This window comes from Andrena cerasifolii, chromosome 6 (assembly GCF_050908995.1).
Source record: "Andrena cerasifolii isolate SP2316 chromosome 6, iyAndCera1_principal, whole genome shotgun sequence".
NCBI classification, from domain to species: Eukaryota; Metazoa; Arthropoda; class Insecta; order Hymenoptera; family Andrenidae; genus Andrena; species Andrena cerasifolii.
Window position 1 is genome coordinate 7,765,138 of NC_135123.1, and position 27,582 is coordinate 7,792,719.

At 48.2% G+C, this 27,582-nt stretch overlaps 1 protein-coding gene and 2 long non-coding RNA genes across 5 annotated transcripts; 1 reads left to right on the forward strand and 2 right to left on the reverse strand.

Annotated features, from left to right (window-relative positions):
- Window positions 1-27,479, forward strand: Dcx-emap (Doublecortin-domain-containing echinoderm-microtubule-associated protein). Of its 2 annotated transcripts, XM_076814559.1 has the most exons (18): window positions 1-1,103; window positions 1,856-2,077; window positions 3,397-3,901; window positions 4,063-4,240; window positions 19,997-20,227; window positions 20,317-20,433; window positions 21,971-22,202; window positions 22,287-22,582; window positions 22,730-22,894; window positions 22,983-23,078; window positions 23,151-23,288; window positions 23,357-23,617; window positions 23,686-23,943; window positions 24,009-24,171; window positions 24,237-24,419; window positions 24,493-24,588; window positions 25,197-26,891; window positions 27,300-27,479. In XM_076814559.1, the coding sequence occupies exons 2-17, from the start codon at window positions 1,942-1,944 to the stop codon at window positions 25,463-25,465; spliced, it is 3,324 nt and encodes a 1,107-aa protein (XP_076670674.1). In that variant the 5' UTR covers window positions 1-1,103; window positions 1,856-1,941; the 3' UTR covers window positions 25,466-26,891; window positions 27,300-27,479. The 2 variants fall into 2 exon arrangements, with proteins under 2 accessions (XP_076670674.1, XP_076670675.1); XM_076814560.1 differs by lacking the exons at window positions 1-1,103; window positions 1,856-2,077; window positions 3,397-3,901; window positions 4,063-4,240 and adding an exon at window positions 19,414-19,897.
- On the reverse strand, window positions 9,301-15,335 carry LOC143370160 (uncharacterized). Of its 2 annotated transcripts, XR_013085565.1 has the most exons (6): window positions 14,715-15,335; window positions 14,459-14,627; window positions 13,596-13,721; window positions 12,986-13,368; window positions 12,072-12,308; window positions 9,301-9,450 (listed from the first exon to the last, which is right to left on the reverse strand). It is a non-coding gene; the product is annotated as an uncharacterized LOC143370160 (long non-coding RNA). The 2 variants fall into 2 exon arrangements; XR_013085564.1 differs by having other exon boundaries at window positions 14,459-15,335.
- Window positions 15,468-18,359, reverse strand: LOC143370011 (uncharacterized). The gene is made up of 3 exons (XR_013085547.1): window positions 17,462-18,359; window positions 17,191-17,370; window positions 15,468-17,114 (listed from the first exon to the last, which is right to left on the reverse strand). It is a non-coding gene; the product is annotated as an uncharacterized LOC143370011 (long non-coding RNA).
- Window positions 27,480-27,582: the final 103 nt, after the last annotated feature.

Genomic DNA, 27,582 nt, shown 5'->3' on the forward strand with positions numbered 1-27,582 from the left:
CGGAGCTGCCAAGCGGAAGACTTGCGCGTAGGTTGCTGGTCGGGTGCAACAAGTTCGGTGGCTCGTTCCGCCGGCGTCGGTTCACTGACACCAGGCGTCGATGCCGGCAAAAGTCGTCGGGCAGGAGAGCTGGCACGGCGACGAGGACTACGACGACGACGACGGCGGCGCCGAGGTAGCGTGGCTCTACGCTGTCCCATCGAGCGTCACACTCGACGTCGGGACGCCATCGTCGAAGGACGCATGAATATGTATACCATCGCGGCTACCACCGCGTTATCTTCCACCCGAGCGAGCAGCCGGTGTCACTGCACGATCAGCGTTACGCGTTCTTCTTCCCTCCGCCTCTCTTCTCGAGCCTGATTCACGGCCATGCCGGGCCTAGGCTTCGACTACTCGGGAACGTCGAGCAGAGGGGTCGCTATCTTCGCGCTTCGTTTCCTCGAGGAGTAGCCAGGTCGAGTCGAAGGAATTAGACAGTGATGGGAAACGGTGCGCCGCAGTGAAGCCACTTGTGTCGAGGAATCAGAATCAGGATTCAAGGGAGCTTGGCGTTGGTCGATCCAGTGTGACATCGAGGCGCCTGTAATTATAGATCGTCGTTGATTTAAAAATTATTCACCCTCCGCATTGTGCTAGCTTCTACGTAGTCGCTGAAGTTTTTCTGGTAACGGTGTGAATCACAGTGAGGCCTGCTAGGAAGGGCTGACTCAACGCAGGGACAGCTGAAGCCGAGGAGTCGCGATTCAGGCACGTGTGCCGAAAAATCCAGGCAAGATGAGGAACTCCCCGATCGATTGATCTGCAGTGAACTGCAGGCTACGGAATAAAAGTGCATCGTAAGCGTCGAGGAGCCGATCGATCGGGAATCCCCGGCAATCACGCGACACGTGGACGTTCCGCCGGCATATACGAGGCCTTTTTTCCACCTCCCATCGCTCATCCGCTGCATACCGGCACCCTGTGCCCGCAAAAAAAGGGAACCTTGAATCCTGGATAGAGGGAAACCCCGACGATCCATCAATTTTGACAAGCGATTTCACGGGGCAGAGGAACACCGTGCTCGTGGAAACGAGTACGTTCCTCAGCAGTCCGCCATCGAGGTATGTGCGAGCAACAACTCTTTCGCGCTTTCTCTCATCCGAGTCTCAATTACTCTCCGCCTTTAACGCGTCGAATTTCGACGGGACCGTAAACAGGGATGTGAATTTCAGTCGAAGATCTTTGCGGCAAACAGTTCTCATTAGTTTCCAAAAAGTTAACGCGTTGGGAGGTGCTCTTTTCTCGACGCAAAGTCTTCAACCCCTCGTGGTTACGCCTTCTTATAATCACAAATCGGTCGCATGGGGTTCAATGCACCCCGACGAAATTGTCGAGTTACCATTTTCGTATTTTTGAACCTTCTAACTTTTAATCGTGCTGCAATAGTCTATTCCCAGAAATCTAAATTTTGATGCGATGAAATTTGTATGTAGTTGAGAAAATAGTTGTGGGGAAGAAGATCTTTATTGCTGAAATTCAGCGAATTTTTAAATTTCAATATTATGGTCTAAATTTTTTCAGAAATATTGGCAAGTACATATCCTAGGGTGCGATGAACCCTGTGTGATCACGAAGGGTTAATTGAAGCTTTCTTTCCCACTTGCTCGTTGGGCATGTAAACTAGGAAATAAGCTGGTCCGTTTGATGGGAACATGGTGCATCGTGGCGCGGGACGTGTTAACGACACGGATAATCGATAGTACAGGGTGATAATGTCCGCGAGGAGAGAGTGACGGTCGAGGAAGGGACGCACTTCCGGGGGAGAGTTCAACGCGTGGAGAAAGGCGAGGGTTTGGCGGAACGGCTGTTTCAGGAGCAGCAGCCTCATCCCGGGTCATCGAGATCGGCCAGACTCGCTAGACAGAGGGCAAGGGGGTGAACGGCGGCGGCCTTGCGCCGATGATCGCCGCTGAAAATCAGTCGAGCTTGCGTGCCGGCTCCAGGCTGGGGCAGTACGAGGAGGCAGCGGGCGACGGAAGCGTGGGTGGCGGCAACGGGGGTGGTGGAGCAGCCGCAACCACTACCTCGGAGCCAGGTGAGAGAGCTAATTAGCCGAAGAGATTAGATTAGAATCGTCGCGGAGGGTCTGGCGAAAAGAATAAAGCCCAAGGGGGCGCGAGACCACCCTCGTGGCACGTAACCAGCGTCCCTGATCCTCTCGGCTGGGGATGCGGGATAGGTACACTCTGACTTATCGTTAAAGACTTCCAAGGATACTTAGAATTTTCCTTAGAAGCTATGTAAACTGTTTTGGGTGAAACCTTACAGAGCTAAGGGTAAGTTTACGTTGGAGCTGCGATAGAAGCTATAAGAGCGTCGATCGGATGCTTGTATCGTTGGTCATCCCTTAAGGGGAGGTTCCGGTGTAAAAATCGATTTTTTTATTTCATTTTTCGAATGGCCAACTTCTTAGGAATATATTTTTAACAGGATTTTTTAAAATTCCCGAAGTTATAAGCATTTGAATATAGCGGCAAATGCATTGGTACAACTGGCCACTTTAAACGCGTGTTTCTCGAAACAGTGTTCTCAAAATCGGTGGGACCTGTATCTCCAAAAGTTATTATCCGATTCGACTGATACTTTTTTTATTTTGAAGAATATACTTCTGGCTAGGGGGAAACGAGAAAAATTACAAAAAATTGATAATTTATAATTTTTAAAAGTGTTGAAAGGACGAAAAATATTGGGAAAAAGTGATTCCAAACTTCAAGTGTCGTTATTTTCTGAAAAAGTGTCACTTTTTATTTTTTTCTGGTTTTCCCCCTAGACAGAAGTATATTCTTCAAAATAAAAAAGTTTCAGTCGAATCGGATAATAACTTCTGGAGATAAAGGTCCCATCGATTCGGATGAATTTTCATAAAACAAAAAATATATTTCTATAATCTAAGACATCCTGAATACAATGCAAAAAGTCCCATTAAATTATATATAGGTAGTAGTTTTCCTTTAAAAAAAAAACACCCAACGATCACCTATTTTTATGGACTCTAGACCGGAACCTCTCCTTAAGGTAGATTTTCCTACACGCGACTAGACGCAGCTTTAAGAACTTTCAAATCGATTTTGTCGAAAAAGAAGCGCGATATGAAAAAAAGTTACTCTTTCTTTCCGACCTATAAGAAGCAAATAAGTCGAGAAAAAGGAGTACAATTTTTTGATACTGCGCTTCGTTTTCGAGAAAATCGACTTTGAAGTTCGTCACGTAGCGTCTAGTAGCGCATAGAAAAATCTCCCATTAGTAAGCGCAGCTCTGCTCGCTGCTTCAATGTAAACAGTTCCGTCGTGAAACTATAGGACGTATTTCTGAAAGAACGCATGCCCTGCCCCTGAAATCCGCTTCTCCGCTCAGGTGTAATGAAGAAAGAGGAGCAGGAGGCGCCACGAAACGAGCTCCCCCCGAAGGAAGGCAGCAGCAACGCGGCAGCGGCGACAGTGACTACACCTAGCGGCGCCGCGACGACGGCAACCAGCGCTACCACGGCGACGTCCACGATGCCTGTTGGAGGCGCTCGCAGCGACGAGGAGCAGGAGGAGGAGGAAGAGGAGGAGGAGGAGGAAGAGGAGGAGGATGACGACGAGGAGGAGGACGTGGAAGTGGAGGGTGGAGGGACGCAGGAGGCGGTCGGTGGCGGTCTGCTGGCGAACGAGGGTGGGGGTGGAGGCGGCATGGCCGGCTTCTGGAGGCATAGCAGACCCTCCAGTCCCCGCATGCCGCCTCCGGAGCAGCCGGAGCACAGGCCGAAGAGCCGACACGAGCCGGCGCCCGCGAGATACAACAACCTCGGCTACTGGAGGGCCCGACGTGTCACCTTCTACAAGAATGGCGACCCTTACTTCCCCGGCATCGAGTTCAGGTAAGCCTCCGCCGTCTTCCTCCCCCGGAAACCATCGCCACACGATCCACCCACCCTCCGGCGCCCTTCGTTAAGTACCATGAATGAGACCCTGCGTTCAGGGTCCTCCGAGGTGTCGGGGGATGATGCTTCCTCGAGCTTGAGAACTGGTGCACTTGCAGGTTCAAACCGGGCCGGGACATCGGCTCCCTGGAGGCCCTTCTGGATAGACTGTCCCTGCGGATGGACCTGCCCAGAGGGGCCAGGCACATCTTCTCCATGGACGGGGACCGGAAGCTCACTCTGGACGAGCTCGAGGACGGCGCCTCGTACGTGGTGTCCAGCTACAAGACGTTCAAGGTAAGCGGCAACCTATTGTCTCCCCTATCGAAACAGTAACACGTACCTGCGAGCCGCTGCTGGAAACGGACGTATGGATTTTCGATCGCATTATGCAGCGCGCCGCCTGAAATTGGTCGACGGCGGAGAAAAACAGGGGTTTTAATCGCAGCTTGGGAGAAAGTGGGTCGTTCGATCTGATACAATGCACGAAGAAGAAATAAGGTCCTTAAGACAGAGAGGGGTCGCGTGTACGTGCAGATGAGATCTCGGCCCAGCTAACAACCCCCTTCGGCGAACGAGAGGGGACCGATCTCATTACGGCGGCGATAATTCAGCGCGTGCAAGGACTCGCGCGCGCCGCCCCCGCCGCGAAAAGTAAATATCCTTCTGGACGCGGCGCGACGTCGCTCCGTTCGCGTAATTAAAGCGGGGTGAAAAGCAGAGGGGTTGGAGAGCAACCGGTACACACTCTTAATATTCATGAGGCCGCGCCGAGCGTTCGGCCGGCGAGTAGTAAACCGCGGGGCACGCGTGCACACACGTGCAGCCGTCCGCACATCGATCTCGAGGGGCTGCAGCGGGGGGCGGTGGTGGAGAGTCGGTCGCGATACGGCGATTTATAAGAAAGCTGCGTATACTGCCGTCGGCAATCTTTGTGTATCTGGCCCAGATCGGGCTTTAAGCAGGCCGCACGCGAACGCGATCCGCCCGGCTGCCTGGAAACAACGATTATGCCGATCCCTCGTGTTCCTTTAAGCAGTCCATTCAGACTGGCGCAAAGTTAAAGATCTGTGGCGCTTTGCATAGACTATCGGAGCCGCAGGAACCTCCCGCAACAGCGAATTAATCTCCCACGCGTTCCCTCGGAACCGTCGGGACAGCTCGAAGGCCGCCTGAAAGCAGGTGGAGGATTGCACCTTCGAGAAGCAGGGCACGAGCACTCCCAAGGATTGCTTCTGGGAAGTAAAAACTGGTCCAATTAACGCTCGATGCTTTCAGCTGCCCCGCCACCCCCTCCGCTCTTCGTTATTTCCACGAGGGATCGGTTTCGTCGGTCTCTCCCCGCTGCGTCACTGGGCGTTCAAGGCGGCCCACGCCCCAGCCTGATTTCTAGGCTTTAAGGTGTGACCGGGTCGCGGATCGCGCTGCTATAAGCCGTATCCGCGTCGTTTCTGCGTGGCAGCCGTCGCGTCGTTTCGATCGTCTCGTGCTGGGTCAACCGTTAATCCGGCAAAGTGGCTTGTGCACGATCCTATCGTTCCACGGATCGTTTGCATGCCGATCAGCGAGAGAGCGCGTGGATAGTCCGCCCTCTGCGACCCATATCCCTCGTCCACGGCGTGGCACTAGGGCCCACCTTGACCCGTATTCCACGGGGTGCAATCAATATTAAGTGCTCCGTGATTCCTACCGATGGCGTCGGCTGGTCGCCGCGATATCCTCTAATCCTAATCTCTCTAATTGGAAAGGAGCGAGGGAATCGATAGCGAGAGCTCGCAAATCTTCTGTGAGACACATTGTTCCTCTACCTCCGGGGCCCTACCCCGAAGCATCGCCATCGGGTATCGGCCATCGTCGAATTGGGTAACGCAGTGCTGGGGAATTCGAGCATTGTTTACCAAAGCCACGTGGCAAGGGACACGGAGGTCTCCAGGGGGTGAATCTGCGGTCGAGGGGTGGGGATAGGAACGCTTCGTTTGGTCGAGAAGAGGGGGGCGAGTGGCGACGCAGGGTTGGCTGAGAAGGGGGTTGAAGGGGGCTGGCTGCGGTTGCGCACCAGTCGCCTTCTTTCTCCCTTGCTTTCGATCCTTCCTCTCCGCCCTTATCCCCCGTTCAAATGGTACGTTATCCTGGTTCACTCGTCGACTCTTCATCCCTCTTTCTTCCATGCGTAGCGCCCGTCATTCGCTCATTTTTGCCCCCATTTTGCGTTCTTTAATCAGAAATGCTAGCATCTCTCTCTGGCAGCGCATAGCTCTCACCCCCTCCGTCGCACAGCCGGCAAGTTTTGCGATTTTATGGCCAAAACCACGAAAATGTGTTTTTCAATTCGATAAAATAAATGCGCATGTTAATTGAAGAACTACTATGAGTATCAAATGCCTCCAATTTTACTGTTAAATGTTTTAAGGTGTCATGCTCAGTCAGGAGACCGAAAAAAGGGTGGTTTTTGGAAATTTTTTACTCAAAAGCTATAACACATTTCTCAGAAAATCTTTTTTTCTTTCAAGGATTGCATCTAGTACCGTGCATCGTAATTCTTTTATTTAAAAATATTTATCAATAACTAAGTTATGATCCATCACTCGAAGGCGCTCTAAAAAAAAGGCTTCTGCGGTGACCACTGCTGCTCGAAAGTCGATCATCTGAAATAAAAATTCAAAAGAATTTACTTATTATATTATATTATCTAGTATTTTTTTAGGTTCTATATAAGTTACAAAGCGGTTATAGAACCGATTCTTGTAACGATTGTACAGAATTTTACAGTAAATGAAATCACAACGTATTACAACTATAGATTACTCTGTGTAACCAAATTGTTTAAAAATTATTATAAATAAGTATACAAGTGATCCTTGCATACCGCCGAGTGTATACATATACATATGTACAACTGTGTACATAATATATATTTGCTTACTTGTTTATAATAATTTTTAAACAATTTGGTTACACAGAGTAATCTATAGCTGTAATATATTGTGATTTCATTTACAGTAAAATTCTGTACAATCGTTACAAGAATCGGTCCTATAACCGCTTTGTAACTTATATAGAACCTACAAAATAAAAGTTATAGAACCTAGAAAATAATGGTTTTGACCACGAAAGTGGATATAATTCTTCAATCGACATTTGCATTAATTTCGTCAAATTCGAAAATTTCATTTTTGTGGGTTCCGGCCATAAAATCGCAAAATTTCCCCACTGCGCGCCGCGGCATTCGGAACGATCTGATCTGCAGCGTAGCGCGAAAAAAGGGTGTGCATTAAGAGGCGCGAACGATCGAAACGGCAACCCACTTAGTGCCCTTATTAATTCGGTTACGTGGCGCCAGATCAGAGGGATAAATTTTTAATGACAGCCGGCTATAAAAGAATTCAGGTCGCGGTAATGCATGAAGCGGGCGGAGAGCCGACGAAACCGAAGTCCTGGCCGATGGTACCGTTTATCGCGATTGCGGGAATGGATTTACGCCGCAATCGTTTGGCAACGATTTAACGTCGAATTAAGTTCACCTAGGGTAAAGGACCCAATTACTAACACCTAACCAATCACTGTCACCTTAAGCTATTTTACTTAAAACAACGAATAAATAAACTATAGTATAAATAAACTATATTTTATAGATTACAGTTTGAATTACATAATTCTTTTTGCGCACGACTTTACAGCGTTTAATCATTCGTTGTTTTAAGTAAAATAGCTTAAGGTGACTGTAATTGGTTAGGTGTCAGCAATTGGGTCCTTTACCCTAGTATCCTTGAATTTTCCGATTCGCTGGGATTTCCCAGGGTTGCGTAGCCCCTGTGAGACGGCATGAATCACGGCGGTGCGCGGGAGGGTTGCCTGCGCGCGAGGGGGTCGGTTCGCTCTTCCGGTTAAGGAGACCGATGCAGGGCCGTAGGGCGGCGAGCAAGGGAGAGACCGTATCTCATTGACCGTTGGTCAGCCCCGCAAGGGATCAATAAACACGGAGTTCTCCCCGCGGCGACGATTCACAGACCAAGTTTCTACGACTGCCTTCGACGTCGCCGAGTCCCTACCAATTGCCCACCAAACCAGGGCCGTTCCGTTTCTCTCCCCGCGACGGGACGCACCATTTGGACCGTGGGCACTGGCTCTTCGAGTCGCAGCGCGACCTCGAGTTCCGATCTCAGGGGGGTGGGCGTCACGGTATATTTGACCGTTATCGCTACATCGCGGTTGTGACCGAAGGATGACGCGTCGGGCGGCGATAACGAGGTGAAAAATTAATGTCGCGTAGCGACGGAAGTGACGAGGACCCCGCTGCAAGATATAGCGCCGATTACAGGCTGCGAGTTGACGCGATCAATTATGTTCTGGCCGTCTCTCGCAGCGGCAACACTACTGCGGTCGGAAGTAACAGTTTATTACTACTGCAAACCCTGGAGCCAGCCTTATGCAAGGGGTGTAGAAAAAGTAACGGTCACAGTGCCCGTCGGTGAACCGACGCCTCTGTAGCGTAGAGGTTCCTCGAGGATCTGTGTTACAGATAAGGTGGTTCAGACGGGAGACGCGTTAAGGGGTCATGCTCAGTCAGGAGGCCGAAAAAAGGGTGGTCTTTGGAAATTTTTTACTCAAAAGCTATAACACGTTTCTCAGAAAATCTTTTTTCCTTTTAAGGATTGCATCTAGTACCGTGCATCGTAATTTTTTTATTTAAAAATATTTATGAATAACTGAGTTATTGTCTGTCACTCGAAGGTTCTCTAAAAAAAAGGCTTCTGCGGCGACCACTGCTGCTCGAAAGTCGATCATCTGAAATAAAAAATTCAAAAGAATTTACTTATTATATTATATTATCTAGTATTTGAACGAAGGATTTTTCGAAATATTGATTTGGGAAAAAATGGCCGAATATTGATTTGGGAAAAAAGGTAAATTCTTTTGAATTTTTTATTTTAGATGATCGACTTTCGAGCAGCAGTGGTCACCGCAGAAGCCTTATTATTTAGAGAGCCTGCAAGTGATGGACAATAAGTTATTGATAAATATTTTTAAATAAAAAAATTACGATGCACAGTACTAGATGCAATCCTTAAAGGAAAAAAGATTTTTCGAGAAACGTGTTATAGCTTTTGAGTAAAAAATTTCCAAAGAGCACCCTTTTTTCGGCCTCCTGACTGAGCATGACCCTTTAAAGACCGTCGCGCGTTTTGGCGGGGCGAGGAAATTAATAATCGATTAATGGTCGCCAATTGTTTATAAACTCTCCTCTTCGCATCGCCGCGAGAGAATCCGTCCGCGAGAATCGAGACGGTTACTTGCTTCGCACCCTGTATGCAATGCACACACGCGCCCGTCGAATGCTCGATGTCACGTGCCTTTTGAGCAGGATCCGCGAGACGGTGACACGAAACGACACGTCCGGGCGTCGATGTCTCCGCGAGAGTGTACTTTCCCGCTGCCATTCATCCCCCGTTTGCATCGACGTCGGGCTCTCCTCCATGCCAAAGAATTTTCGTCGCTACTTTCCCCCACTGAAATTCAAACGAACGAGGGTGTTTATTTTTTAGAGGGATAACAGAGGGCTGAAGATATAAAAATTAAATTAAATGTCGAGAAATGGGCACAGCATATTAATGTCTCCACTGTGTTGTACGCGTTAGTGATGGTAATACAAGTGTGAAAATGTATAAAATTCGTTTCCTTTTCCTTTTTAATAGATGTGAAGTAAGTAGATGCCAATCTTACACCGCACTGCCAATGTTGCCCCAGTATGTACGAAAAGCTTGAGAAGGATTTGTATCGGAGGCGCGACGCGCCTGACTATAGGCGACCCGCTTCCCTCGGCCGCTTGCGCGGTCCTCACTCCTCGGGCTCCAGTAGTACAGATCAATCGTATCTGCTCCATCTTGTTCCGCGCAGTCTTAATACGCGTATCACATTGGACGTTGCATTGAAGTGGTCGCAACTCGGCCACTTAATAAGGAATCGTATGGATGAAGAAAATCTTGGGGAGCACGTGGACGTTTATCACTAATTCCTCATCTTGAGGATTTTGTGATCAGAGGAATCGGTTGCAGGGGGAGGAATATTCCAGAGGGTGGTCGTCGCGAAGCACGAGGGTGGCCGATACGAAATTCGACCTGGTTATTTCTTTCGAGAACGCTCTCGAGCGTGTTATCCCTTTTATGAATTCACGTGTGTCGCAGGAGGAAACGAATGACCCTCGTGTTCGCACGCGCGCGCGCCCACCGTGTCGACCGTTCTGGAAGAAAGGAGGACTCGTTATCGCTCCCCGTGGCTTTCGCCGCGATATGAAAATGAAGAACGAGCATGTAACGTGCGTGACGGATCGTCCCGAGTTCGAAATGTGCCACGGCGATTAGAAAGAAACAATCGCGGCGATTATTCACGTGCCGGGGGATAACAATTTATTAGCGAGCCTCGCGCCACTCGTTTACATCGCGGCCGAGTAATTTAGTTGCCATAAATTAGTCGCAATACGGCCGGCCGCGTGAACGGAACGCTACGGGCCGGTTTTGTTAATACGTTTTAAATGGTACAAGTTGGGGCGCGATATTACTGGCAATTGAAAATAGTAGGGGAGGCCAGAGTAAACTGAACTTTTGCGATTATTTAATTATAAATATCGGTAACATAATAGATTTATATAACACAGCGATGATAAATTAATTCGCTCTTCTAACTATAAATATTATAATCTACTATTAAAGTAAACAAAGCTTGTTTAAAAAATAATTCTCAGAAGGAAGTTAAATATCTTAAAAGTTCTAATAAAGTTAATTTAGTAATTATATCCTCAATTAAGATAAGGTGAATTTTAATATATTCTTACAATTATACAGTTCGACAGCCATCTGGACTTCAAACATTCAATAGCCGTTTCTTATAGGTTTTCGTGCCCTGAAAACGTATTACCATTTCGACACAAAAGATGTTCAAACTTGAAAATTTGCAATTTTTTTCAAAATCGAATTTCGCAACAACTGAGGGTGATGGCGACAAACGGTTTGCGGACTCGTTTCTTTTCAGGGGACTAAAAACTATAAGAAACAACTATTGAATGTTACAAGTCCGAAAAAAGTCAAATTTTGTCGAACTGTGTTGGTTAATCTGAAGCATGGCTACTCATAATTTGTCAATAGTAATGTACGAATTGTATTATAAATTTATCCGGACACATTTTTATTGAAAAGAAAAAGCTTTATTCTACTTTAGCCTTCTTTAGGCCCACTTTACTCTGGTCTCCTCTGGTACAAACTGGTGTACTCGAAATTAGCATACAGAATACTGGCAATTAATATATTTCAGGCAATTTCGAAAGAATTCAGGGTGTTTCTTGGGGATGCGCGTGATCTTCCTCTATATTTCTTCTTCGCGAAGCTGCCAAGATTCTCTCGAGCACAGCAGGTCGCGAAACGACTTAATTTATTATCAAACTCGCATGCATTGACATTTCGTGTTGGCCAATTTAAAACCGGGCGAGCACTCCAATGTCCTAGCGTTTTACTGTTCCCTTGAATTTCTTATACCGCGCACACAATACACCCGTTGCGAAAGCATCGTGTCATTGTGTTCGGTCCCCTCTACTTTACGATCCCAATAAAAAAGAAACTACAGAGCGCAGTAGCGAAGAAAACAAAGGTCACCCTGATAACACCCCCCAAAAAAATCACCAAAACGGCCGCACTTAACACCCCCTTTTCGCAGCCACCCCCGTCCCTCCCCGGCGAATATTCGTGTCCAAGCGAAATTCTTATCGATTCCCGTGGCTCCGCTGAATTAATAACACAGTCCCGACGAATTCCCCGCGAAATCATTAGCGAAACTCTGCATTTAAATCCGTTTAAGCACGGAACTTCGATAAACACCAGCGATATTTCATCCGGGGGGAGGGCCGCGCCCCAAATTTCGCTACAGCCTTATCGTTTTTGGGCCACGCGTTGCATGCAGATTAATCGCGGCCGAGGGGACGAAAAAACATCTGCGCCGGTAGATCGGTTTGGAGCTCGTAAATCTCCGCGATATGTCCCACCCTTTCGAAGTGATTGTTTCTTCTCGGAGAAAGAGAGTGCATGCCACGCAGCACTCCGGTTTAATTGACATTATTACGCCGATCTGGGCAAAGATATACCGAGGATTATCGAATAATGGCCCTTGGGGGCGTCTCTCCGCTGATTCGCTTCAGTCCCAGTTTCCCTCTTCAAATCGTGACGCTTTTATCGCGCCGGCGATCGGGAAATGTGCGGGCTGCCGGCTAATCGGTGCACAAAACGGCGAATTACAGCCGGGAGCAGGGAGTCGCCACTGGGGAACGGAAAGCTGCCACGTCCCCTTTGTCTACAGCGCTCTGGCCTCGCGGACAGGGTTCCTGCAAAAATTGACTTTTGAAAGAACTGGTTTTCGAATTTCGTAACCCCTTAATACTTGCTTATGGAACTACAAAAGTATAAGAAAATAAAATACACTGCATACAGAACCAATTAAAAAAAAGCTGAAATAACTAAAACCCGTACAGGATATTAATTACAAATCTTTACTTCGTTTGGTATTTTTCTGCAGGAAATATGAACTCACGAAGATTAATTTTACAGTAAACTGTTACTAGGGTATATGTACCAGTAGATGAAGAGGTTAAATAAGTTATTTAGTTATTTATTAATAAGTTATTTAAGTTAAAACGAGTAAAATAAGTTATTAAAATAAGCAACTAATTAATTAGAGACTTCTTTTAATTCCTTGCTTCGTATCCAAACGATTTTTACAGTACATAGAATCAATCGCGCTGCAAACATAATTTTACAAAAGTGTTCATTCATTAGCCTTAAGTGTTCATTTATTGGTGCGTTTACCCTATAATATTCCTGTGCTCGGGGCGATTTCAAGTCGAAATGTTAACGTTTCTAGTTAAATAATGAATTAACTTATTCGCATTAATTCTAGTAGATATCTAAAAGCGGTTTTTGAAATTTAAAAACTAAAAGAAACTAACTTAAAAAATTAAATAAGCAAAACCTTTTTCTCTCCTACCCTCTCTGCAAACCCTACCTACTCGCGGAGCGTTGCCGTGCGCTGGAGCAATCCGCGATACTGATCGGCAGGGGGCCAGAAAGTGCAAGTTCCAGTCGCGATATCTTGCCGCGGTGTTGTTCGATACGTATGATTTTCGGGGGGGCGGTTGGACGGTTTCCCCGAGAAAATACCCGGTGCGTATGCACGGGTTCATGCACGTGCGGCGACGTAACGAGGCGTACAAACTCGATCGAGGATATGTAAATCACTGCGGCATCCCGTCCCGTGTGGCACTCGTTGCCTTTTATCCCCCTCGCTGCACGCTTGTCGCAGAACATTCGCAGGACAACCACCCTCCGTGCTGCCGCGGCCCCCCTCCTCCTCTTAGGTGGCACGCTCGCTCGTCACGCACCCCCCTTCTGTAATATATGTCAATTACGACTTCAGCCCCTCGCATGCATAAGCAGCCTGTCGCCTTCCAAATGAAATATAATCTGTTTGCTCGTTGGCGAACCGGGCGCAGAGCAGAGGAGCCACTCGGAGACAGAGGGTGGCACGTTTGCTTTGGAAATTGGGGCAGTGGTTGGTGCGGATGAGTTGGTGGAATGCACGTACTCGGACCCTTGGTCTTTTTAGGAATACTCACAGGTTTTATATCGAGTCAGCACGAAACTAATATCCACCGCGATCCAACGATTGTCGCGAGAAATCGGGGCTGCATGTAACGCCGACAGATCTCCCGATAGGGGTAGCAAGAATTAACTCCGGTGATCTGGAACGTGAACGGTGTTTATCGGTGAGGTTTTTGCAGGGGTCGGGCAACTTTGGGGTGACGGTAAAGAAAATAGACCTGTGCTTTTAATATTATTGTATTAATTTATTTATTAATATATAAATAAGCTGATTTCAGCTATTGGGCTCATACCCTAAGCATAGAAAATCAAGCTTTCTTTTATATATTTATAAATAATTATGTAAATATCTTTTCAAAATATTAATGTTAAAATTCTTTAAAAGTCAACATTTTATATGCTCTTGCATTAAAATGTAAATATAATTTTAGTAATTTAATAAGTAAAATACCCCTGTGATGAATTGGATCGTGAAACACGGGGTGAGCGTGGAGTAGCTCTCTTGCTTTTTTTAACCCATTTTGTAGTGCCAATTTAATTGATAGATTAAAACCGACGTTTAAAAATATTCACTTTACACACTCCACATTAGCTTTTAATTAGCGAGTTTTTCTGAGAAGCCAGGAGCAGCAGCCACCCCCTTTGCTCTGTCAAGGGCACCTGGGAATTTTGGCGAACGTTTTCCTTTCTTTCTTCCTTCTCTATTAAACCCTGACTCGGTCTGGCTACTGCAGAATATGTAATTCGAATTTTGTACTTTTTTTTAATGATTCACGGTCGACGATCTTGTCATTCCAAATGCGGTTGCGTTTGTAGAGGGCAGGGTAACTGAACGAATCGCTGGGCGCGAATGATAATTGATGGTGGACTGACCTACCTGAAAGGTGAAGGGTTGTTGAGGTAGAACAGCGACGCGACCTTTCCGCGGTCTCCGCTCCTTATCATCGAGGTAAACGGTCAGCAGGGATATTCACCCCCGTTGCTCCGCGAGGAGCTCCGACTCCTCCGAGGAGGAAGCTTCCCACTGGACTGCATTTCCGCGATTCCTAGGAGCACCGAGGGAACGAAGGCCGCGCGAAGGGGAGCGTGACACAGCACGGAAGCTTGAAATCCTTGAGAATATCTTCAATTACCTTCGAAGGGTAGTATCTTCCCCCGGAATGAGCTGTGAGTCACACAGCGCATTCTAGAAAGTGCTGGACACGATTTTCTGGAGGTCACCCGGAATCGATGATGCAACGACTTCCAGTTGAGGCACCTGCGAAGCAATCCGATCGATCAAACATTAAATAAAGGGAGCGGTTTTCTTTTTATAAACAAAGAACAGAGAAGAGGCTCTGTGCTTCCAAGAAAAAAATGAGAAAACTTCAGGCGATGGGACTCGAACCCGCGATCTTCGGATTCACCGAGTGTTGGTCGGCTGCAGGGCTTGAAACCGTTATTATAAAGATTTCGGTTCTTGAAAGAGTTATGAAGAACCTTTATTTGGAATAACCGTTATGAAGAACCTAAATATCAGACTATTTAAGTATAAGTTACGGTTCCTATATAAAAAATAAAAGTTATAGAACCTAAAAAATAAAAGTTATAGAAACAAAAAAATAAAAGTTATAGTACCTAAAAATAAAAGTTATAGAACCTAAAAAATAAAAGTTATAGAACCTAAAAATAAAAGTTATAGAGCCTAATAATAAAAATTATAGAACCTAAAAAATAAAAGTAATAGTACATAAAAAATAAAAGTTATAGAACCTAAAAATAAAAGTTATAGTACCTGAAAAATAAAAGTTATAGAACCTAAAAATAAAAGTTATTGTACCTGAAAAATAAAAGTTATAGAACCTAAAAAATAAAAGTTATAGTACCTAAAAATAATAGTTATAGAACCTAAAAAATAAAAGTTATAGAACCTAAAAAATAAAAGTTATAGTACCTAAAAAATAAAAGTTATAGAGCTATATAGGAACCGTAACTTACACTTATATAGTCTGATATTTAGGTTCTTTATAACGGTTATTCCGAATAAAGGTTCATCATAACTCTTTCATTCAGAACCTTTATATAACAGTTTGAAACAGTTATCTTCGAAACCTATTCAAGCCCTGGCCACCCGCCTTAGCCAATTCCCCCAAAACCGACTCCCCGAAATTACTCTCTTCCGAAGTCTACTTAACGGGTCGCTATTGTCATTGTCTTATTTCCGCTACGCAATATGGTGGCGCAAATTAAAGTAGTCTAATCGGGCTAGCTGTCACATGTAATTGGCAGTATTGGAAATTTCGACTGTTCGATGTTCGATTTTGTAAATTTTTACAGACTATTTAATGACAAAAACATTATCGCACTGTTTCAATACTTGTGTGACACCAGTCCTGTAACGCGATTCACCCGATTACAGAGAGCTTACTTTAATAGACGGCGCTCTCACAGTATTTCCCAATCTATGGACCGAAACGCACCGGAGGCCGTCTCCCAAGCAGCCGAAGACCTCCCCACTCGAGGATGGAAGAAACTCGCGGGGTGCACGACCGAGTAAATGCGTGAAAAGGTTAAGGGTTGTAGCACCCATGGTGAACCCACCGCTGACGGGGGTGCACCCACGCGTACTTTCCTCGCACACCCTCCATTCGATCGGCGTTGCATACCTCCGTTGGGGGGGAAGATTGTTGCACCGTGACCTTGGCCTTGCATCGCGGATATGCATTGGCTCGCGCTTACGTGCGACTGCGGTCTACTCGCGGATCGTAATTTAAGGGGACAGCCCGGTGAATTGCGACGGGGCCATGATAGAATCCGTGAATGGGCTCCTGCTTCTTCACCCTCCCCTTAGCAGCCGGAACTTTTTCCGGGGACACCATGACGCTCAGTGGCGGATCCAGAAGCCTTGCAGGGGGTGAAACGTGTGAAAGTACACGCGTACGCTTTAGAACCTTCCTTTACAAGATTTAAAATTCACATGTAATTTATATCTTAACATTTCCGTTCGCTACAATAGCCTAAATTAATTAGCTTCGCATTAATTATAAATAATGTAATATTTTTATATTTTATTACTGGATCCGCCCCTAATGTCACTGGAATTCAACGTTCGACTGGAATCACCAAAGAGGATTCTAACAACCGCGCGGAATTCTAGCTTCAACAGAGTGGCAGGTATTTCCGAGGCAGCTATCGCAAGAGTCGCAACTTCTGCTCAGGGCAATTAGTGTTCTTTTAATAGAAAGAATATACGTATCTGAAATTGATCCATCAGATCCGCGGAACATTGCTGGTTTAGGGAACCCGAGCACGCAATATTCGTGAACACCTCTGAACCCTAATTTCGCCCAGCTATGACACGATTAGATCTCCCCCTCCACCGGCGTACACTTGACATTAAGCCGGGGGGGATTATTTTCAGAAGTTAGCTTATTGATAATCTGCCGTGGCAGGTCCCACGAGGGCCGCGATAGCACCGATTCCAAGCCTCGTCACAGCGAAACTCCCCATCGAATCGACGAGATAGAGGAGCAGATCCAACAGACTCGTGGAACCTGAAGAAAGTCACAGTGAAATGGCCGAAGAGGCGAAGGAAATGGAATGCCGTTACTTGATTTGCCGTTTGCATACATTAAACCCAAGCACCCTTGAATAATCCACCTAGTCGTCGAATGGTTGTTCTTCCTGACCCGAATCGGCCAGGAGCCGCGTACTTTTTCACCACCAGGATGTCCAGCTACCGAGACTCGTGCCTCGAGTCCATTAGGAGGCACGTGCAGCCGGTCACTCGGGCTGCATTGTCACGAGCGCCTATTAAATATCTGGCTGGTGTAATTCGAACTGGGATCGTGCCATTGATCGCGCTATCCGCTGTATTAGAATAATTATCCGGCGGAATCACCTTTTGTCACGATTCGAGAGGGGGTGGTGACGTCCGGTGGACGATCCTCCGGGCAGCGGCGAACCTGCGGAGGAAAGAAAACATCCACGACCTCAGCAAGGGTTAAGCCTGCGTCACGGAGGATTGGCTGCCGGAAGGGTTGCGCGGGAATGAGAGTAGTAGGGGTTGCTCGACCTTCACCCTGTGTTAATCCGAGCTTCCATTATCATACCAATCCCATCGAATCCCTGGCCGTCACGGCTGCAAGGCGATGAATCCAGTTATCGGTGGACGGGCCGTCGTTCAATGGAGACTCGAGTCCAGGCAACCCCCGCAGCCCCTTTAAATTAACTCGCCAGAGTTAATGGCCCCGCGAGCGACCTGATTCTCGCGTCATTAAGGGGGAACACCACTGTGACGGCCGGAAATGTTAGCGATTTTTAAGAATTTTTTTTAAGAATAATTTACAGTTTTCATAGAAAATTTTTGTTACCTACCTTTAGCGCGCTGTCTTAAGGGCTGTATAAAAAAAAATAAATAGAAAAACATGCATAAATTTTAATATATATTAATTAATCTTCTAGACACCCCCGCGCGACCTGGTCGAATGTGTAACTATGGAACAGCAGGTCCGAAATCAAATTTCATTTTTTTTTTATAATCTATATAAGTGTAGTTTCTGTTGTAAGTACCGATTTCTTAAACAAATTATTTTTGTAAAAATGGTGCGCTTTAGAAGAAAAGTTTAAAAAATCCGCAAATAAGGTGGACAGTTTTTCGAGCATATTTCAAAAAATTTGTCTTCGATCAAAGAATCCGTACGCACAACGGAAACTACCCTCATATAGTATATAAAAAAAAAATGAAATTTGATTTCGGACTTGCTGTTCCATAGTTACACATTCGACCAGCTCGGGGGAGGGGGGTCTAGATGATTAATGAATATATTATAATTTATGGATATTTTTCTATTTATTTTTTTTTGCATAGTCTCTTAAGGTAGCGTACTAAAGGTAGGCAATACAAATTTTCTATGAAAACCGTAAATTATTCCTGAAAAAAATTCTTAGATACGGCTTACTTTTCCGGCCGTCACAGTGGTGTTCCCCGTTAATTCGCGCGGAGTGCCGGCGCGATAAAAATCGGTGCCGGGCTTAATCGCCGCCGATAAATCTAGAGGGATCGACGTAACAAGGGATGACAGGGTTATCGCATCCCTGGGCGCAGCAAGGTGCGTGCCTCGAATTCATAAGTCGCTTTATTGGACCGTTAGCCCCGTTAACTTTTCCTCGCGCCCTTCTCCGCTGCGACTCGCTTTGAATATCGACCCTATTTAACCAATCAAGGTAATTGTACCAGCGCGAGAGGCCCATTTCCGCGAAGGAACTGGGGCCGTTTCGCTCCCGCAGGGGCGTGGGCGTCCTTAATTCCGAGGAGCTTTCAAGCTCGCTCGCGGTCCTCGTTACCGGGTGTCCATCAACCCTTCGTTTAAACCGAGCTTTCCCGCCCGTCGATCATCGTCATCTTCCCCTAAAGCGGGCCGAAAGGGTTGGCGAGAGGAAAAAAAAATGACGCTAAAAATACGCGACAGGAAGTGTTACGTGTAAGGTCGAGCGAAAGAAGTGTACAAAGTCGGTCATGAAACGGCGCTCTCGACACGCGAGGAGATAAACCGCTGGGTCGCGTAAGTAGGGGATGAAAAGTAATATCTGTGACGTAGGGGGAGTCGAATTTCGGAGGCAGAATTACGTGTCTTGTAGTTCGGCCAACTGTGACTCGACGGAGGGAGGGGGGTGGGTGTTTGGCCTTGAGACACGGCTGGCTGCGAGGGTAGGGGACGTTGCAGCCCCCGGGGGCTGGTTCTCCAACCCAATGGCACACACCCCGCCTCCAGTTGTCCATCGAGCACAGCCGGGGCTGCACCTAGTGGCCGCAGCCTTACCGCGATCCGTTTCTTTCGCCGCCACGCTTCCCCGCAAACATCGGCAGCCCCTTTACGATCTCTTCCTCCGGGGATCGCGAGGTGCTCAAGGTCAAGCTTCTGTTCTTTTTTTTTTTCTTTTTTTCCCAACGACGGTTACCCGTTCATTCTTGCGCTGGCAAGGTCCACGTTACGGGGTGGCCAGGAGGGTCCAGTGATCCACGGCTCTCCGCGTGAAAGATGTGAGGCCCGCGAACGTTCGGTTGCTCGGTGCGAAACGGCGCGAGGAGCGTGACAAGTCGCGGATATCGTTGGGCAGTGGACACCAGTGATCCGAGTTCACCATTGAGTCGGCAAGTTCCTCGTCCCGCTCGGACCTGGAGCCGGAGTTTGGCGCAGGCGGCGAGAACGCGGACTCCTACAGCGACTCCGAGCTAGAATCCTGCGGCCCCGAGTCCTGGGAGGCCTGCGACAGCTTCGTCGTGTTGATGAGCGACTCGTTCGAAGTGATATCGCTGCCGGCCGACATGCTGCAGGTCCTCGATCCTCTCCCTCCTTCGTCCTCCGCCCGGGACGAGCGTAGCACCGTGTGCCTGGGTAATCGCGCTAACTGATCCGTTTCTCTCTTTGACCAGCCGGCCAGCTACGGGAAGAAGAGCAACACCTGGTACACGAGCCCCAGCGGAGGAGGCAGCAGAGCCGGAGCGGGCGGAGGTGGCGTCGGAGGATGGCAGAGCAGGCCGCCAGCGGTGGCGAGCCTCAGCAGGAAAGCCTCCATCACCGACGAAGCACCGCCGCCTGGAGGCGGGAAGCCATCCTCCGGACGTGTCATACGGATCGTTAACAACCACGATCACACCGTGCAGGTAACGGAAGACTGTGTCGCCGGGATTCGCTCCCCCTAAGCTTCTCGAATACGCGGGAAGTTCGCGCTAATCCGCGGCTGGATTTTCAGTGCCGAGTCCTGCTGAACCTCCGCACCTCGCAGCCGTTCGAGGAGGTGCTCGAGGACCTCGGTCAGGTGTTGAAGATGAACGGGGCCAAGAGGATGTTCACAGTTTCCGGCCAGGAGGTAAACGCGTCACCTGGCCAACCGAGCAGTCGCGCTAGTAGCCTCCTATAGACGTGGAAATCCTACGGATACGTCGCCAAAAATGACGCGGCGCATGATCGATACGTGTCCACTGTTCGTGAACCGCTCGAAACGTGGGCGACTCGAAAGTTTATCAGCGATTTATGCAAATCGAAGACATCGGCTCGCCATCGCACTTATAAAATCTGCCTGAATAATGTTTGTCCATAAATATGCATGGCAGCGGCGGGGGAGGAGGGCGCGAGGCGTCGAAACGAAGCGTGACGGTATCGGGGTCGGCTGCTCGACTCTGTATGGAATCGGGTCGCCGCTTAAATCTCTCATGAATCGTCTTGGTTCGCTCCTATATCTTGCAATCGTAAAAATGGCAAAAAATTTAAGGCGCCGCTTGGCAGGAGGAAAAATTCGCTGCTTATACTTGAAACACTTATGTACCTGAGATCTACAGGGTGTCCCACCTAGGACTGGACAGCGCGATATCTCCTAAAGTATTGGAGATAAAAATTTTTAAAAGATATGTAATTGAATGGTTCTAGAGGACCAATTTATTAGCCGAGACGATTTTTTATTATTATTATTATTTTAAAAGATACGATGGTCAAGTTTCAACAGGCAATGCCACCCGTGGCGCCAGTAAGACCCCGGTCCTTGCTATTCCAGAGGGTTTTCTTCCAGTGAAAATCAGTAATTTTGCAAGCGCAATATCTTAAAAACCAGTGGAAATAAAGTGTATACATTAAAGCTTATTCAATTTGTCTTGGAACACACTATCAACTCAGGTGTTCAAAAAAAATAGTTCCATTTGAAAAACCGAACTTGACCATCGTATCTTTTAAAATAATAATAATAATAATAAATCGTCTCGGCTAATAAATTGGCCCTCTCGAACCATTCAATTACATATTTTTTTTTAATTTTTTATCTCCAATACTTTAGGAGATATCGCGCTGTCCAGTCTTAGGTGGGACACCCTGTAGATGGAACAGGAGAGATATCAGAAGTGGGCAGTGTTTCTATTTGTCTCCTTCTGCTTCAACATCCACACTGCCCTTTCCGATTCAAATATCTAACGTCAGAGCGGATTATACGTAGAGGGGGGGCGGTAGCTCTAAGTGGGTCGGAGCCCTGCGGGAAAAAGGTCAGAGATCCATCTTTTCAGGTCACGACCGTATATGAATTTCAAATTGGCCAATTTTCCTTAGCGAGCATTCGGCCGCCTTGTATATCACCGCGCACACCTCCGTCGCTGTCTACGTCAACAGTGACGCTCGAGATACGATCCTTGCACGAGAAAATGTCCCCGGTTCATTCATTTTAACAGCTTGGCCCCCCCCCCCCCACGCTCTTCTATTCGTCCTCGGTACACCGGCGGTGTAATATCGATCGGGTCCGTGATAGTGGGAAGAATATTCGATGCGTCTGTGTAATAAGAAAGTCATTACTCCGAAGTTCTTATACTCTTCTTAACGATACTCCAAGGCTCTAAGACATTATGTGACAGAATACTTCTCGCCAGGTGAGGAGTTTCTCGCAGCTGAGGAACGAGTTCGCCGACGTGGACACGTTTTACTTGGGCACGGGCTCCGGGATGGGGGTGGCTGGGGCGGTGACCGCGTCCCCGGCCAGGAGGTCCAGGTCCAGGGGGCCTCCGACGGTGGTGGAGGACATAGGTCGCCAGAGGAGAGCGCGCAGCAAGAGCAGACCCCGCGCTCTCTACGCCCCCGACTCTGACGTCGTCCGAGTAAACGGTTCTCCATATCGCTTCACTGATTCATCCTCCAAAATCGCCTTAGCCTTAGATCAGCCAGGAATTAAACGAACCGCCCCAACAGATTACAGCGTGGTGGAGGTGCTGCGCGACGAGCCGGCGAGGGTTACCATCAGAGGGCTGAGGCGCTCATTTTACCCGCCCTCCCACCTGCCGCCGGTGGACAACTCGCCTCCCGACAAGAAGCTGCAGCTGGAGTGGGTTTACGGGTATCGGGGCACCGATACGCGGCGAAATCTCTGGGTCCTGCCGAGCGGGGAGCTGCTCTACTACGTCGCTGCCGTGGCTGTTCTCTTCGACAGAGAGGAAAATGCACAACGGCACTATGTGGGCCACACGGAGGACATCACGTGCATGGAGGTGAGGCGCGCGGTTAATCATTTCGCAGAGAGGTCAGAACTGGAATGAGAATACAGATATTGTTATATTCAAAGTCTCGTGACCTCCGTTTGACTGCGCGAGTACCAAAAAACAAGCTGACAAACGCTCCAACGCGTTCTCCTACAGGTCCACCCAAGCAGAGAGCTGGTGGCATCCGGGCAAAAAGCTGGCAGACACAGGAAAGCGCAACCGCACGTTCGCATATGGTCGACAGAGACTCTGCTCACCCTTTACGTGTTCGGAATGACCGAGTTCCAGATGGGGGTCTCCGCCTTGGCCTTCTCGCAGCTGGTAAAGTATCAGAGCCGAGTGTAGCCACGTCTGCGCCGTCAACAGAGAGCAAAACAATAGAATGACGTTTGTGTGTTCTTGAATGCAGAACGGGGGCAGTTATGTGTTGGCGGTGGACGCTGGGAGGGAGGCGATATTGTCCGTGTGGCAGTGGCAGTGGGGCCATTTGTTGGGCAAAGTGGCGGTAAGCCTCTTCGTTTCTCTTTCAAATACCACGGCAATATATGTCGAATGATGCTAATTTCCTTGATGGCAGACTATGCAAGAAGACTTGACCGGGGCAGCTTTCCACCCCCTCGACGATAACCTACTGATAACGCACGGTCGGGGACACCTGACCTTCTGGAACCGGCGGAAAGACGGCTTCTTCGAGAGAACCGACATCATCAAACCTGTAAGACTCGGTAGAACAGTCCTGCCAAATTACAGAAGCAATCGACTATCTGTGTCGCTCTGTTTAAGCCGTCCCGTACCCACGTGACGAGCATACAGTTTGAGCAAGACGGTGACGTGGTGACGGCGGACAGCGACGGCTTCATCACCGTCTATTCCGTGGACGCAGACGGAGCCTACTTCGTTCGAATGGAGTTCGAGGCGCACAACAAGGGTATCAGCTCTCTGGTCATGCTATCCGAAGGCACTCTGCTCTCTGGCGGGGAGAAGGACCGCAAAATCGCGGCATGGGACTCATTGCAGAACTACAAACGCATCACCGATACAAAGGTACGTAATTGTTTTTACATAATTCTATGAGATTGTCTTCTGAGCATCCCCTGCGCCGTGTTTTCTAGCTACCAGAGGCAGTGGGTGGCGTGCGCAGCATCTACCCGCAACGACCAGGAAGGAACGACGGTAATATCTACGTGGGAACCACCAGGAACAACATACTGGAGGGTTCTCTACAAAGAAGATTCAACCAAGTGGTCTTTGGCCACGGCAGGCAGTTGTGGGGTCTTGCGGTGCACCCTGACGACGAGGTCTTTGCTACCGCTGGTCATGACAAGAACATAGCCCTCTGGCGGAGGCACAAGCTACTCTGGACGACGCAGGTGATGGTCCCAATCGAAGGTTGACGAAGATACGTTGTCAGTTTTCTAACAAAGTGGTCTCTTAGGTGGGATTCGAGTGCATCTGCATAGCGTTCCACCCCTTCGGCGTGGCCCTCGCTGCTGGGTCCTCGGAGGGCCATCTTCTGGTCCTAGCAGCGGACACTGGAGCGGCGGTGGCCACTCTTCGAGTCTGTGGGTCGCCATTATCCTGCATTGGATACAATCCAAGTAAGACATCTTCTCTTTACGAGAGGACCTGCAAATACTTTAATGAGTACGTTTCTTTGTAACAGCCGGGGAAATCGTGGCGATGGGCTCGCAGAATGGCAGCGTCTACCTCTTCAGGGTATCCAGAGACGGATTCTCGTACAAGAAGAGCAACAAGATACGCGGGACGCAGCCGTTGGTGCAGCTCGATTGGAGCTCAGACAGCAGATTCCTTCAGACGGTCACGCAGGACTACGACCTTGTGTTCTGTAACGTCATCCACCATTCTGATCCACTGTATCTCTGTTCAACAGTAAACGTAACGTTGCGTATGCTTTGCAGGGGACGTGAAGGCACTGTCGTCAGAGAAAAGCCCGCTGGTGATGAAGGACGTGAAGTGGTACACTCACAATTGTATGGTTGGCTACATGGTGTCTGGTGAGTGGAGAACATTTAAGTAACACTCACAATCAGACAAGTATTGCCAGTGCTGGATTAACCAATAGAGCAATGCTGGCACCATAGAAATTTTCTCAACTTTAAAATCTAACTTTTGTTAGAAGCAATCGAATTATCGCAAATGCCTAGGAAATCGTGCATTGCATTGAAGTGACCACCCTGTATAAGGGGCCCTCAAAATCTTCTAAGTACTTAGGGCCTCTAAAGGTTTTAAGGGGTTATACCTAGTCAGGCGGCCAAAAAGAGGTGAATATTTGTGATTTTTTTTTAACAAGCGGAAGCATATATTTTTACAAAACTTTTTGCGCTTAAAAGAGCAACATTTGAAGAACATTTGGTAATTTTTTCGTAGAAAAATATTTACGTTTATAATAAAGTAACAACCGACATTCAAGAAACTTTTTTAAAAATTTGGTTTTGCGGTGAGCACTGCCATTCGGAACCAGAACTTCCGCTTTTTCAAAAAAAATTCACAAACATTCGCCTCTTTTCGGCCGCCTGACTAGGTATAACCCCCTTAATCCAACCCTGAGTATCGCACAAGGTTCAAGGAATGCGCAGAGTGACCATTGACGTTCTTCTTACAGGCATGTGGAACAACCGATATTATCCACTGACAACCGTCCTGACCACCTCGAGCAGATCAGCTGCCCACGACATGCTGGTCAGCGGCGACGCTGAAGGCTACTTGAGGCTGTTCAGATACCCGTGCACCAGCGCTAAGGCTGAATACGTGGAGGAGAAGGTGTACAGCTCCCTGGTGGCCTGTGCCAGGTTCCTCTACAACGATCAGAACGTGGTCACCGTCGGTGGAACCGACGCTGCGCTCATGCTCTGGGAACTGGTCGACGAATAAGGCCCGACCGAGGTTGACCGTACTCCGATCACTCGATAATTTTCCATTCTTTCGCAAGTCTGGTGTCAGACTTCTGGCATCCACCTTCGCGATCCGCGATAATTGGCGAAGGGTTTTCCTAATACCGATAACGAGCAGATGCTACGATCGTTTATCTTATCGCTATTGCGGGTGCCGTCTTAGCGCGCATCCGACATTTCGTCAGGAACGAAAGAACTTGGATTCTCAACTTTACTCCAACGACGGAGTCATGGTAGTCGTTGGTAGCGAAGTCCAACTTGTCAGCGGTGGAGCCGTCCGGCGCGATTGCCGCGGGGGCCACGCTTTGTGTCAGTGGATTGTTCCAAGGACGAGACATTTTTAACGTTTTCGGTACCAGTTTTACATGGCGACGACGCCACTGGCGTTGCCTCTTCGAGTGAGGGTAGTTTGATACTAGCCGGGCGAGGCGACCGTCGGGAGGGAAGATACGATCCTGCTGAATTTTCTATTGCCCAGCGCAACTCTCACCCTTTTCAATAACTATCTACGTAACAGACACCTCTGCCCATCCCGTGATACGCAAAAGACATCCTGCCCCTTGAAATATAAGCGGCTCTTAACGCTTTCTCTACCAAGAGAACAGTCCCGATTCGGATCCAACGATCCAGGAGGCCGACGAAAATAGCCGACGACGAGGATGGAGAGGGTCTATCTTCCCTTCTTTCGGCCGCGTCGCTGCGGCTTTTATACGCTCGGCGATAAGAGCCGAGAACGATAACCGTTATCACGCTAAGAGACGATGCAGTCGGGCGTTACCGACCGTGACGCAACGATACAAGTAGCCATACGTGTTAAAGTGTGTCCCAGTAGTAGATTATTATAACAGTAAGCGCACGTTCAGGAGCGTGCGCCCGGGGGGCGCTGGCGCCCTCTTAGTAGACGTTAAGCGACGAGAATAGACGCAAGCCATCCCCAGGGGAGAGATATTTCAACCGAACACGCACCTTCGTACTTCGGGCAGGACGATCGACACGTTCGATCCCCTCGTTGTCGCGAGGACCTTAGGATCGCTGTTGCAGGTCAACGCGCCAACTCTGTCCTCCCTTCGTTCACACTTCCCCGTCCCACTCTCTCTCTCTCTCTCTCTCTCTCTCTCTCTCCCCGTTTCTATGGGAGATGACAGAAGAAACATAGGTTATACAGAGTTCAAGCGACATATTACTACGATTAAAGTAACTATTATAGAAGTAGACGCAGACGGCGTCACGCGGTCTCGTCGTTTTCTGTTAGAGTACGCGCTAGGTAAAAGCACGGGATCGTCACTGCCAACGCATGGATGTTCGAGATGTTTTGTCGCGGCCCGCCAACCGCCATGGCTTCCCAGCCGATCTCCTCGTAACTGCTGCAACATGGAACCCCCTTTTTTACCTTCCACGCAGGTAATGTTCTGTTCTCGGAGAAACGGTCGAGGCGAGGTCGATCGATAACGCGTCGAAGAGGCCGGAGGGTCGGGCGTCGCGACTACAATTCCTCCGACGGTTCTCTCTCTCTCTCTCTCTCTCTCTCTCTCTCTCTCTCTCTCTCTCTCTCTCTCTCTCTCTCTCTCTCTCTCTCTCTCTTCGGTGCGCACCCACTTTGTCAGTTGTTGTTATTAAGTCATTTGCATCATCCAACTTTTCGCGAAGCTTGTCGGGAGAAGTGGTGCGAGGGAGACGCTCGGTTGTTTTTAGGAGGGTAGAGTAGAGGAGAGTTTTGTGGGGGGCTGCTTAATGAACGGCGATTTAGAGAGTGCGTTTAAAAATCGTAGATGTAATATTGCTGATGCAAATGGATTAATGGTGTTACAAAGAAGATTGTGAATGAACGGCGTGTGTCACCGATCGCAGGCAGGACTGAATATTGGTCTTCGATGCGCCCTGAAACAAAACCAGAACATAAATCAACAATGATTCAAACGATCCCCCTCCCTGGATCTTTAGCATAATGTAACAGTGTAGAGAAGCTATCTTATTACAATAAATTCTGCACATTAGATATACGATGGTTTGGATCACTGCCACGCAAACGTCCCCATGCATTCATACTGCTGAAAATAGTCGGAGGAGCTCTGGCGGGTAGATGGGACTTCTGCTGCC